Consider the following 13,916-nt stretch of genomic DNA (forward strand, 5'->3'; position numbering starts at 1 on the left):
TGTTCCATAAAAACAGCATAAAAGAAGTGCACATGTTCCATTCATGTACATTTCCACAATTTTATAAAGAGCTTCTTTTCTGCCAATTAAATGGGCTAAACACATGGAAAGAAAACTTATAGCGAGTCCTAGATGTAAACTCCACCTGAGACCAGGAGATGCCACCAATGCTTTCCTTCCCCTTAAGTTTCCCATTCAGTCCCCCACCCCCACACAAACACACATAGCTAGTGCATCGAGCTGGTATCTGCCACCATGAGACTTTATTTGCATCTACCTGAGGATGTTTTTCATTACTGCATGATAACTGGAAACTGCTGCCCCCCTTGTAACCCCCAGTCTCCCTCCCCTTTCCCCACCAAACGAATATGAATGCTACTTCTCTGTAGCATCCTCAGCTCCGATTGTCTCAAGAAGTAAAAGACCCAACTCTGGAAATCAACCTAGGCCTCTTGGCAGTGCACCACACTTCCCCCTAAACCACTGGACCAGCCCAAGGCATCAGCAGGTTGCAGGGTAGCAGACTTAGGAGTAGCATCAGGAAATAAGTTTTCATGAAGAGATGGTGAATGCCTGGAACACTTTTCCAGTGGAGGGGCTAGAGGCAAAAACAGCAGTGGGATTTGAAAAAAAACGCATGGAATAAACGAGAGAATTCCTATATAAAAAGAGGATGAAATTAAAGCAAAACTTAAATAACAGTCACACTTTAATAGGACATAGAAGGGTGTAACCTGCACGGAGTGGCAAGTACAACTGACTGTTTTGTTAGATAGGTTGGATGAACAAGGCAGGTCCTTTATCTGCCATCATGTACTATCCCCCCCCCATTTACTAAACCATAGCGTGGTTTTTAGCACTGGCTACGTCGATAACAGCTCCGACACTCATAGAATTCCTATGAGAGTCGGAGCTGTTACTGCCATGGCTGCCGCTAAAAACCATGCTGCAGTTCAGTAAAAAAAAAAAGGGGGGTGGGGAATGTTATTACGAGCACCTAAGAATTTTGTTTTACTTCCAATTTATGTATCTTCAATGATAACCTCCCCTGTATTGTATGCATAAAGCATCTTTGTCACTTAAATTTTCTTTTGAACAGATCATAAGCCCATTGATGTGTTTAGCACTCGTGTGCTAGGAAATGGGAACCTCATCATATCTGACATGAAGCAGCAGCACGCAGGCGTGTATATGTGTCGAGCCACCACACCGGGTACACGTAACTTCACGGTGGCGGCTGCAACTCTAACAGTGCTAGGTGAGCTTGTTTCTGAGTCAGACCTGGCATGTAGTATTTTGTTGCACCCAATACTGTGAATCTAAAAGTCTTAAGTTTCAGTTTCACTTGGTGACCTTTGATAAATTAATTAACCACCTGTGTTCAAACCTTAACTTTTGACAGGTCCGAGTTATGTGAACTATGTGCAATGAGGATTTTCTGTTTATTAATTATGCCCAAGGATAATACCAGAATATAATAATCTATTTTCTTTTTGCTGCTAATAAACTGTTTTATTTATTTGCACTGTGCATGGCAGAACTCAAACCCCCTCTTCTACGAAACTGCACTAGCAGTTTCTAGCACGGGGAGCCACGCTGAATGGCCCGCGTCAGGCTCATAGGAACCCAATGAGCGTTGGGAGCAGCATGGCTCTCTACGCTAAAAATCGCTAGCGTGATTTCGTAAAAGAGGGGGTAGGTTATGTGTTCTTCTAGTTCTTTAGTCTCAGTATTTATTTTTTGCGTTAATCTAACTTTTCCCTAAGTTTATATCTCAGATGGTATACCTGTATGACTCTAAACTCTCACCAGGCCTGATGGCTGGAGAGGCATCTCTAAAACAATTCTCTGGCATTCCTCTGTCTGGGGGTCCTCATAGCAGTTTATCTTCCTCCTTTCCCCAGGCCTGAGCACACTGCCTCGTCAGAGTTTTCAGGCCCTTCCAAACTTAAGAGGCAGAAGTTTTTGAGCTCAATTCTGTTGCACCATAGTAGGCACACACATTGAATATAATAGTCTTTCTACTTTGCCACTAGGCAGAGAATCTTGACCAGCTGAAATGTAATAAGTGGGACTTATTTGCTCCACAGTTAGACAAGAGAAGGGGATGGGCCATTAACAGCTTTAGCCGTACCAATATTTTTTTCCAACACAACATGAATAATTACAGAGCTTAGGGGTGGGGCTGAAGATTGGTGGTTGGTTTTTTTGCTCCTCCACAACAAAGCTCTGCTACTCATGGCCATTGCATTGTGGGAAAATAAGGGCCTTTATTGAACAACCCATTGGATTTTGCTTCTAACCTGTTGTGTTTTCATTGTTTACTGTAGCGCCCCCTTCTTTTGTTGAATGGCCCGAAAGTTTGACCAGGCCTCGGGCAGGTACAGCACGGTTTGTGTGTCAGGCAGAAGGAATTCCCACACCCAAAATATTTTGGCTCAAGAATGGGAAGAAGATGCACTCCAATGGAAGAATTAAAATGTATAATAGGTAAGAGGATGATTCATTTCTGTGTCTAATCTTGTCAGATTATTGCCTGATGACACAAATTTGGTAAAAGAAATTCAGTAACCTGGCACTATAGAGCTCTATGTACACATATAGACTTCTAAGATATTGCTTTCAGTGGAGAATTTTTAATATTGTGTTACTAATAGAAATCTGTCTATAACTTTGTCCATTTCCATTTGGGGAAAATTTCACACTTTATTGGAAGGAAATAATTTGTTAAAAGCGTAGACTCTGTATTGAAGATCAGATTGTTTCCAGATTTGGGTGTCCTTTTACTAAAGTTTATGCATGCTAATAGACATTAGTATGTGCTAAATGCTGCACATCCTATTTTAGACCTAAAAGCCATATTGTACTTGGTGCATGTTAATATCCATTGGTGTGTTCTAAGCTTTAGTAAAAGGGCCTCTTGGTTTCTCTGGAGAGTTTTGCACTGTATAAAACAGTATATCGCAAACTTGTGCTGCGGCGAGATTCTGGGTATGCCACGAGACACTGGGGAGGAGGAGAGGCACCAGCGCCAGTTGACTGCCTACAGGACATGCCTCTCATGGTGAGAGGCACATCCTGTAGGCAGTCAGCCGGTGCCAGTGCCCTGTATGGCAGGCCATCACGCAAGCATGGATGTCGACGTGATGATGCCACGCATGCAAGTGATATCATCACGTCGACGTCCGTGCATTTCCAGATGCCCTCGAGGCCGTGACCCCCTGTTTGGTGTGCTGCGGCTTTGTAAAGATTGCGAGACACCTGGTATAAAAAGAAAGGCATATGTAATCAAGTAGCTTAATTCAGAAAGCTCCTTCAAAACCTTCATGGAAAAGGATTTTGATAATTTCTTCCTGATTTTAAAAAGCTTCAATTAAGAAATCAGTTGTACACCACCTTGGGTGAATCTCTTCATAAAGGCATTTTATAGATCTTAAGCAAATGAATGAATAAGAAATGCCATTATTGCTATAATGAATTGTCTGCTTAAGACACGAATACTCATTATTCACAGGGTATCCCACCTTTCTTAATTTAAAGTAGCTTACAATTTAAAACCGCATATAATAACAAGTCATAAAATACAATTCATTAGTCCTCAAACCTGCAAAAAGACTGTGACTTCTCACTTTCAAAATAATGGATCCTTCTCCAATTTGTATACAAATCCAGGTTGAGTCTGTGATGCAAAGTGGTGTAAATATGCTTCTGTCAAAATGTCATGGTGATTTTTACTGTGAGGGTTGTGTTTCACTTAAAGATACCAGAAAAATGAAACGCAAATGCTAACTGTCCCATCAGTGAAATAGTAAGGGGATTTGGGGGGGGAGGGGCTTGGACCAGCCTGGGCACTATCTTTGCGGGGGGTGGGGGGTGCCAGCACCTCTCTGCCCCCCCCCCTCTTTAAACATTTGCTGGTGTGAGCAGTGTCTTTCACTTGCTCCCTTCTGACATCACTTCCTGGTCACGGTCATTTATAGTTAAAGATCCTGCAATGTTTTCTTATCCATTTGTGTCAAGAACATAAGAAGTTGTCTCTGCTGGGTCAGATCAGAGGTCCATCTCGCCCAGCAGTCCGCTCCCACGGCGGCCCATCAGGTCCATGACCTGTAAAGTGATCCTTGTCTAAAACCCTTTAATCCCCTTTATCCTTCTATCTATACCCTTTCATAATCCTATCCCTACCTCTATCTGTATCCCTCAATCCCCGTATCCTTCAGGAATTTATCCAGTCCTTCTTTGAAACCCCATAGTGTACTATGTCCTATCACAACCTCCGGGAGTGCATTCCAGGTGCTCACCACCCTCTGAGTGAAAAAGAATTTCCTAGGATTGGTTCTAAACCTGTCCCCCTTCAATTTCTCCGAGAGCCCCCTTCTTCTTGCGGTTCCCAATAGGCTGAAGAATCTGTCCTTATCTACCTTCTCTTTGTTATACTGTACATAATGCCAGGCCAAAGGGACCAAATGACTTGGGAGGGCAGTTCACTAAACTTATGGATTGCTTAGTCCATGCCTGGAGGTGGCATGAAATAGAGCATATCATACTTAAGAATAGCTTTACTGGGTCAGACCAGTGGTCCATCATGCCCAGTAGCCCGTTCTCATGGTGGCCAATCCAGGTCACTAGTACCTGGCCAAAACCCAAGGTGTAGCAATATTCCATGCTACCAATACAGGGCAAGCAGTGGCTTCCCCCATGTCTTTCTCAATAACAGACTAAGGACTTTTCCTCCAGGAACTTGTCCAAACCTTTCTTAAAACCAGCTATGCTATCTGCACTTACCACATCCTCTGGCAACACGTTCCATAGTTTAACTATTCTCTTGATTGAGAAAAAAAAATTTCCTCCTATTGATTTTAAGAGTATTTCCCTGTAACTTAATCGAGTGTCATAGCTTTTATAATACTGAACAATGGATGAAATTTGTGTCTGATAGATGAGTTTACTGTTGAGAATAATGTCTAAGAGTTTTAGGATTGGTATAAGCTGAATGATCTTATTTAAAAGTGTTTAGAGAAGGGATGTCTTACGAACCGGTATTGGATTAAAGTAGTGCTCTTGATTTATCAGGGTTAAGTTGGAGGTGGTTTTCCACAAGCCAATTGGTGATTTTAGTAAGGCTCTGATTAATTTTTTTTATATGTTTGGTATTAGTGGGATTGAGTGGGTGTAATAGCTGGATGTCATCTGCATAGACGAAGGAGGTGAATGAAGCCAGTGGATTGTGCCATGAATGTATTGAATAAGAAAGTTGCTAAGATGGAACCCTGAGGAACTCCATATAGGAGAGTGTATTGTTTTGAGCATTGCAACGATGATTGGATAAATAAAAGGTGGACCATTGTAAAACAATATCTGTGCTATTGATGTTGTGGAGGTGGGATAATAGGATAGAATAATCAAAAGTATCAAACATTGCTGTGAGATCAAGAGAAGTAAGAGGGACAATTTGCAAGTTTTTCATTAAAGAATATCAGAGTAAATTTGCTTTCAAATATTGTCTTCTCTATATAGTATTTTCTAGTATTTTAAACTGTGTACTTAGTCTGTAATCCTGCTCTACCATTTCATGTTCAGCAATGAATTACATTATTAGAATAACTATTTTGTGATTGAGATCTTTTTCCATTATTTTTTTCTGTTTACTCTTGTTGCTCCTTAGTAAATTGGTAATTAATCAGATCATCCCTGAAGATGATGCCATGTATCAGTGCATGGCTGAGAACAACCAAGGGTCCATCCTTTCCAGGGCCAGGCTGATTGTAGTGATGTCTGAGGACAGACCGAGCGCTCCCCGGAATACCCGCGCTGAAACAATGTCAAGTTCGGCCATCCTACTGGCTTGGGAGAGGCCACTCTATAATTCTGACAAAGTGATAGCATATTCAGTGCACTACATGAAAGCAGAAGGTAAACATAAGTATTTTTCATAGGTTTTTATTTTGTTTAACATATAGCTGCAGTGATTGTTTTATAGATGACAGATATGCAGGGATATTCATGCACTAATATGGCACTTCCAAGTGAGTGATGAATTAGTGTTGCTGATGTCATATACTCTTTCAGGCTACCCTCCATTCACCTGGTCAAGATGAATTACATTCAGGTATAGTAGGTATTTCTTACGTCTGTACTATATAAAAGAACCTTTTATTAAAATTTACTGTAAGCTAACAGAATTAGTACATGCTATATGTGCATTCTATTTCATAGCTATAGGTCACGACACTTAGGGCCTGATTCTATAAACGGTGCCTAGTGGCACCTATGTTGTAGGTGCCACTCAGCGTGGTTGTCAATCAACTGCTAGGTGCCGTTTATAGAATCATGTCTAGTGGCGCTTACGCAGACGTAGGTGTCACTAGGCTCCCTAAAGGTAGGTGCCGTTCCATTAGGCCAGGTTTTTACTGGCTTAACTTACCAGCGCCTACATCAGATGCTTAACTCAACCATGCCTACTTTTTCCAGTAGGCGTTGGTAGGGCTTCAGGGCTTCAAAGAAGGTTTGGATAGGTTCCTCGAGGATAAAGGAATTGAGGGGTACAGATAGGAGTAGAGGTAGGTCATAGGGATAGTCAGGGACCACTGCTCAGGCAATAGACCTGATGGGCCACCGCGGGAGTGGACCGCTGGGCGAGATGGACCTCTGGTCTGCCTCAGCGGAAGCAACTTTTTATGTTCTTAGGTGTCGTAAGGTATGGGAGGGTGCCTCCACTTAGGCATCGCTAGGAGTTAAGTACCAAACTCTTTAATTGTTTAATGGGATTTATAAAATTGGCTGAAATCCAGCGCAATAAATTACCACAATGATTAAGCCAATTAAAAAAAAAAGTTCAGTTTGGATCCTGAACTTAGGCGTCACTAGGTGGCCACAATTAGATTGCCTAGTGGTGCTTAATATAGGTGTTCTATATAGAATCAGGCCCTTAGTGCATGCTAAACTTTAGTAAAAGGGCTCCTAAGTTTGTACAACAGATGGGCAACTCAAACATTTTAGTATCATTTTTATTGCAGTTTTATTCTTGTTTTGGGGCAAATGGTGTCAAAAGTGTGCAGCCTTTGCAAAGGAGTTTGCAAAATGTGCAAAGAGTGCGCTTTTCTTAAAGATTGCACACACTTTTTCCAGATAGTGCATGCATGCACAAACCATTGTGAATTATCAGGGAAGAGCGTGCACTGTTATTGATGAACAGCATTTGGATGCAAATGTCAGTCCGTCCCTTGTTTGTACCTGAGGCAATGAAGGTTTAAGTAGCTTGCCCCAAAAGCTTCCCTGACTCCGACACCCATGCTCTAACTGTTAGGCTACTCCTCCACTGCCCTTTGCTATCCTGTCTAAATTAGAACTATTACCTTTTAAATGTTAAATTTTAATTTCTAAGTGTGTATTACAAGGCTTATAGCATTACTGGAGTAATTCCATAAATTAAGCACTAATCTTTATGCATGTATTACATGTGTAAAGGTTTGAAATGCTAGAATATACTGCCATGTGTATGCACTTCTCTTGTATACAACACGCCACCTAAGTGCTATCTTGCATAGTGTGAGCTTACAAGGGAGGTATACTTAAGGGTCTTGATAACAGCGGAGATCTGGGAGCCAAAATTAAGTCAGGAATCAGCTGGGCTGAATCCTGCATTGGGCGGTCAGCCTGTGGATATTCAATGCCGGACCATTTCCAGTAACCAGCATTGAATATCTGGAGGGTTTTTTGGCTGGTTTAAGTTTATCCAGCCAAGTCAATATTCAATGCTGGCCAGTTAGGTGGAATATCTCTGGTCATTGCAAATCTATATCAGCAGCCTAATTTGGCCACCAGAGCTAGCTGATAATGAGCTGAATATCGGCAGATATTACGTAATATAACCAGCTCCTGCTAAGCACTAACCAGCAATATTTAGTGGGAAAACTCCCTCTGAATGTTTCCAGATAGCTGGTTAAGTACCATTTAACTGGCCAGAAGCTACTTCTGGTCAGTTAAATGGTTTTAAATGTTGGGAGGCTGATGTTAAAACAACAGAGGTGAATCTAAAATCACTCCCAGACTTTAACTGAATGTAAAGCTGGAACTGAAACACCCTCAAAATGAAAACTTAAAGGAGGTGGTATTAGGTTACAATGAGATAACCAAGAATTTGTGTCTTGGCCACATTTATCTCCCCCCCCCCCCCTTTACAAAACCATGCAAGAGGTTTTTAGCACCTGCCGAGCTTAATGCTCTGCGCTGCTCTGATGGTCATAGAGTTCCTATGAGCAGCACAGAGTGTTCAGTGCCTCGGCCAGCACGAAAAACCTCTTGTGCGATTTTGTAAAAGGGGAGAGGGGGGTCAAAGATAAACAATTCATAGCCATCCAAGCTCAAACTATTCTTATGTAGAATTCTTTCTGTTGGAACCCTTCTATCTTCTCAAGCACAGAAAAAAATAAAATTGAAGATCTGCATACAGCCAATAGCCAATACCCACATTGGCTATCAATTTACAGACTGTTTACATAAATGATTTAAAAAGCAGTGAAGATATGAAATTGTGGATCTGCTGAACCTAGTCTGATTCAATCTAACTTTGGAATGCTTTTCTACAACTTGAAATTGTCTCTCAGCCAAAAAAAAGATGAACAATAGCACATTGCTTGAGATTCTTAAAGGTTGTAAATAATGAAGTAAAATAGCATGATTTATAGTGTCGAAAGGGGCTGCTACATCCCACTGATACAAAAAACAAAAACCTTTTTCCTCTATCAAAGTAGAACTGATTTTTCAGATGGGGGTTTACGGCAAGGAATTATTGTCTGGATGGAGTGGAAATGCGGTGGGGAAAACTGAAAGGAGCAATTGTAAGGACAACAAACCTTTTTGTGAGGCAAGTAAGTAAAAGTAAGAGGAAAAGAAGGATACTTTGGTTCTCAAAAGTAGTAGCTGGGAAGGTAAGGAATAAGAGGCTAGCTTTCATAAACTACAAAAGATCGCAGAAAGAGGAAGACAGGCAAAAATATCTGAAAAAGTTAAGAGAGGCTGGTCATGTAGTCAGGAAAGCAAAGGTGCAAATGGAAATAATAGCTGACACGGTAAAATGGGGAGACAAGACTTTTTTAGATATATTAGTGATAGGAAGAAGTGCAAAATTGGCATTGTGAGCCTCAAAGGTGAAGGGGAGGAATATGTAGAAACTGATAAAGAAAAGGCCAAATTGCTTAACAAATATTTCTGTTCTGAGTTCACGGCTGAAGCACCGGGAGTGGGACCATAGAAGACAAACATAAATAGGGGTGGAGGAGTAATAGACCCTAATCGATTTCAGAGGGTTGTGTTCGTGAGGAGCTAGCTAAAATAAAAGTGGACAAAGCGAAGGGGCCGGATGGTGTACATCCAAGGGTGCTGAAGGAACTTAGGGAAGTTATCTCAGGACAAGCAGGCAGCATATTCTCACTGATGGGTGATGTCACCAACAGAGCCCCGGTATGGATACTTGAAAAGTGAATCACAACTTTTAAGTTTAGAAAGTTCACAATTGGCCCACACTGTGCGTGCGCGACTGCCTTTCCACCCGACGGAGGCATGCGGTCCCTCAGTTTTCTATTTTCCGCGGAACTAGAAAGACGCGTTTTTCAACACTCTGTTGAATTTTTTCTATCGCTTGCCTTCCCACTCTCACGGATTGTGATTTTTTTTGTCAGCTCTTTCATTTTTTTCTTTGTCTTATTTTCTGTAAAACAAAAAAACTTTTCCTTTTTACTTTGCTGTCACGGGCCTTATGGACTCTTTTCGATTTGTCAACAGCTGTCTTCCCTTCCATGTCCCACCCGCCGATGGGTTTCAAAAAGTGCAGTCGCTGTGCTTGGGCCATTTCTGTCACCGACCCTCACTGCTGGTGCTTGCAGTGTACGGGACCCGAGCACTGTGCCGACTCCTGCTCCCGCTGCTCGTCCCTTCAGAAGCGCACTCTAAAAAATCAGTTGCTTCAACAAAAACAACTGTTCGGCGCCACAATGGACACGGAGCCCAGTTCATCTCGGACACCGTCTGTGCCGACTAAGACCGCACTGACCAAGATGACACTGAAGGTGGATCCACTACTTTGACTCCGGTGTCGCAACTCTGGATAAGCCGGCTAAGAAGCCCTTCACTACCCCTTCCGGGACGCAGGTTGAAGCTGCAGTGAGTCAAGTCCTGCCGACCTTGCGTATGTCTTGTAAATGCATGGCTCCGATATCGGTGAGAGCTTCCTCTTCGGCCTCATCATCCTTGGACCGTGTTGATCAGCCATCTGTACCGGCCAAAAAGAAGCAAATGGTACCGGCACTTTCCCTTAAGCAGAAAATTACCAATCTGCTTTGGGAGGAATTAGAACATTTTAACCTCTTGGTGCCAGCTCACTTTTCACCAAGCACGGCACCAACCCTCCAGGAGCCAGTCCTGTCTGAGTTGTTCACGGCACCGACCACTCCTCTTAAAGCTACTTCACTGGTGCGGACATCCTCGACCCAGGATTCGAGCGTTCCACTTCAGCACCGCTATTCCTCAGCCACATCTCGAGAGGCTACTCCAGCATGATCAGTCAAAATCTCCAGTAAATCCAAATATTTGGAAACTTTGACACTGAGCCATTGACACCGACCTCATCCTTTCAGAGATTCAGATTTATTGGGAGATACTGAATCTGAAATGCCATCTACTACGATGTGGACTCTTCTTTTGGGTCACCTAGACGTTCACCTACCAGAGCTTCTCCTTCAGAGAAACTTTCTTTTTCCAGATTTTTGCGACAGATGGCACATGATCTGGATCTTTCGTTAGAGGCTGATTCCAAATACAGCAAGGAGTACTTGGATACACTTGATTATGATCTTCCTCCTAAGGAATTGTTAAAGCTTCCACTTCATGCCATTCTGAAGGAAACTTTCTATAAAAACCTGAAGACTCCTCTCTCTGTGCCAGTGGCTCCTAAAAGTTTGGAATCTCTTTATAAAGTGGTATACCCTTGCCCGGTTTTGATTAACCTCAATTACCCCATGAGCCTCTCGTGGTTGAGTCCACTTTGAAGAAATCATCTGGGGTGAATGTATACGCGTCCGTTCCTCCTGGTAGAGAGAGTAGGACAATGGACAAGTTTGGTAGACATCTGTACCAAAACTCAATGTTGTCTAACAGAGCATCCAAATATACTTTTTTCTTTTCCTGTTATATGAAGTATCTTCTAAAGCAAATTTCATCGCTTCAGCAATACAGTGGAACCTCGGTTTGCGAGTAACCCGGTTTGCGAGTGTTTTGCAAGACGAGCAAAACACTCAGCAAACTTTTGCCTCGCAAACCGAGCATGTTCTGGTGTACGAGCACCTCCCCCCCGCTCTAACCGGCATCGCACCCCCCTGAACCGGCATCGCAAACCCCCCCCCCGCGAACGCCCCCCGTGAGAACCGCAAAGCACCCCCTTGCTGAAAGCGGCATCCGCCCGCCCTTCCTCCCAAGCACTTGGTCCTTACCCCTTCTGCTCGTTGTAAGTGTGAATGCGAGCTCCCGCCTCTTGCCTGGGCTAGGCCTTGAGCATCTGCGCATGCTCAAGGCCTTCTGCCTCTCGTTCGAGAGAACGAGAGCCAGAAGGCCTTGAGCATGCGCAGATGCTCAAGGCCTAGCCCAGGCAAGAGGCGGGAGCTCGCATTCACACTTACAACGAGCAGAAGGGGTAAGGACCAAGTGCTTGGGAGGAAGGGCGGGCGGATGCCGCTTTCAGCACGGGGGTGCTTTGCGGTTCTCGCAGGGGGGGGGCGTTCACGGGGAGGGGAGGGTTGTGATGCCGGTTCGGGGGGGTGCGATGCCGGTTAGAGCGGGGGGAGGGGGTGATGGAGCAGCGCCGGTAGCCTCGGGGGGGGGGGGGGGGGGGGGGTTGGTGGAACGAATTGTTCAAGTTTCCATTATCTTCTATGGGGAAAGTTGCTTTGATATACGAGTGTTTTGGTTTAAGAGCATGCTTCTGGAACGAATTATGCTCTTAAACCAAGGTACCACTGTATATGCATTCACATAAAACCAAGAAATTTCAATCTCTGGTCTCTTCCTCTCTGCAACTTCGAAAGTACATGGTGAGATCTATTTATGATACTTTAAAACTCTCATCTAAAGCAGCAGCTATGTCGGTGATGATGAGACGTTTAGCATGGTTGCATGTTTCAGACCTTAACGTTAACCACCAAGACCGTCTGGCTAATGCACCATGCCTTGGTGATGTGCTCTTTGGAGCCTCCACTGGCACTGCCACCCAAAAGCTGTCTGCTCATGAGACCACATGGGATGTGTTGGTTAAGTCCAAAAAGAAGCCTCCACCTGCTCAGTCTTTTAAGCCTGCTTCCTCTTATCAACGCAGATATGCTGCAAAACCTACTCAGGCACTTATCCAGCCTCTTCAACAACAGCCACGTCGACAACTGGCTGCTCCTCAGAAACCTGCATGGCCTTTTTGACGTGTTCCTTCATAGCATAGCCAGAGTTTCCCTGCTACTTTCTCTGCCTCAACCCATAGGGCGACGTCTTCAGATATACATCAATCGCTGGGAGCTCATTACATAAGATCTTTGGGTCCTCAACATCATTTGTCAAGGATATATCCTTCATTTTCATACTCTTCCTTCGGACCCTCCTCCAAAAGAGTCTGCTTTAAATCTGACACAGTCCTCTCTACTTCTCCAGGAGGTTCAATCTCTCCTCCTCCTCAATGCCATCAAGGAAGATCCTCCCTCTCAACACGACCATGGCTTTTACTCCCAATATTTCTTGATCCCCAAAAAGACAGGAGGTCTGCGACCCATCCTGGATCTCTGAGCTCTCAACAAATATCTTGTCAAAGAGAAGTTTGAATGCTCTCTTTCGCCCTCCTTTATCCCCTATTGGCTATGCTCTCTGGACCTTAAGGAAGCCTACACTCATATACCAATTCATCCGGCTTCCAGAAAATACCTTCACTTTCAAATCAGTCGTCGTTATTTCCAGTACAAAGTTCTTCCCTTCAGCCTGGATCTTCTCCCAGAGTCTTCACGAAGTGCTTGATTGTAGTGGCAGCAGCCCTCCAATCCCAGGGTCCTTATCTGGACGACTGGCTGTTAAGGCTTCATCGTCTCAGGAGGTGACCTTGGTGACAACTCACACCACTTCTTTCCTTCAAACCTTGGGCTTTGAAATCAATTTTCCAAAGTCCAACCTCCAACCAACTTAATGTCTTCAGTTTATCGGAGCTATTCTGGATATTACTCTCATGAGGGTGTTTCTTCCTCCAGATCGCTAGCTGCCTTGCTTCATCTCTGCGAGACACATGTTAGTTCTCCTAGGCCACATGGCCTCCACAGTTCACGTCACCCCACTAGCCAGATTGCATCTTCGCACTTCTCAGTGGTGTCGGGCGACAGATCCGCTCTTAGCATATCTCTGTAACCTCATCTCTTCTGCAGTCGCTCCACTGGTGGATGACCTCTTCCAATCTATCCAGAGGTCTTCTTTTCCATCTTCCTCCGCATCACCAGGTACTCATGATGGATGCTTCTATCTACATCTGGGGAGCGCACGTGAGCGGCCTTTAAACACAGAGTTATTGGACTTCAGTTGAATTTTACATCAATTTTGCTGGAGCTCAGAGCGATGTATTATGCATTAAAAGCTTTTCAACATCTCCTGAACGACCAAGTTCTCCTCCTTTGCACGGACAATCAAGTAGCGATGTACTACATCAACAAGCAAGGAGGCACGGGCTCTATTCCGTTTTATCAAGAGGCTCAAAAGATTTGGCTTTGGGTGACAAACCGCAGCCTTTTTCTGAGAGCAGTCTACATACAGGGTGAACAGAATTCCTTGGCAGACAACCTCAGAAGAATTCTCCAGCCTCACGATTGGACACTCAGCTCGACAACTCTTCAGTCCATCTTTGC

General features: G+C 43.8%; 1 protein-coding gene across 1 annotated transcript in view; it reads left to right on the top strand.

Moving 5' to 3' along the window:
* The window catches only part of PRTG (protogenin), a 254,683-nt gene that overhangs the window by 119,609 nt on the left and 121,158 nt on the right, over positions 1-13,916 (top strand). The window contains exons 6-8 of the mRNA XM_033921031.1: positions 1,100-1,258; positions 2,331-2,490; positions 5,666-5,913. Coding sequence (XP_033776922.1) covers positions 1,100-1,258; positions 2,331-2,490; positions 5,666-5,913 — 567 coding nt within the window. The remainder of the gene's footprint in view (positions 1-1,099; positions 1,259-2,330; positions 2,491-5,665; positions 5,914-13,916) is intronic.

The sequence above is a fragment of the Geotrypetes seraphini genome, chromosome 14, assembly GCF_902459505.1.
Source record: "Geotrypetes seraphini chromosome 14, aGeoSer1.1, whole genome shotgun sequence".
In the NCBI taxonomy this organism is placed as follows: Eukaryota; Metazoa; Chordata; class Amphibia; order Gymnophiona; family Dermophiidae; genus Geotrypetes; species Geotrypetes seraphini.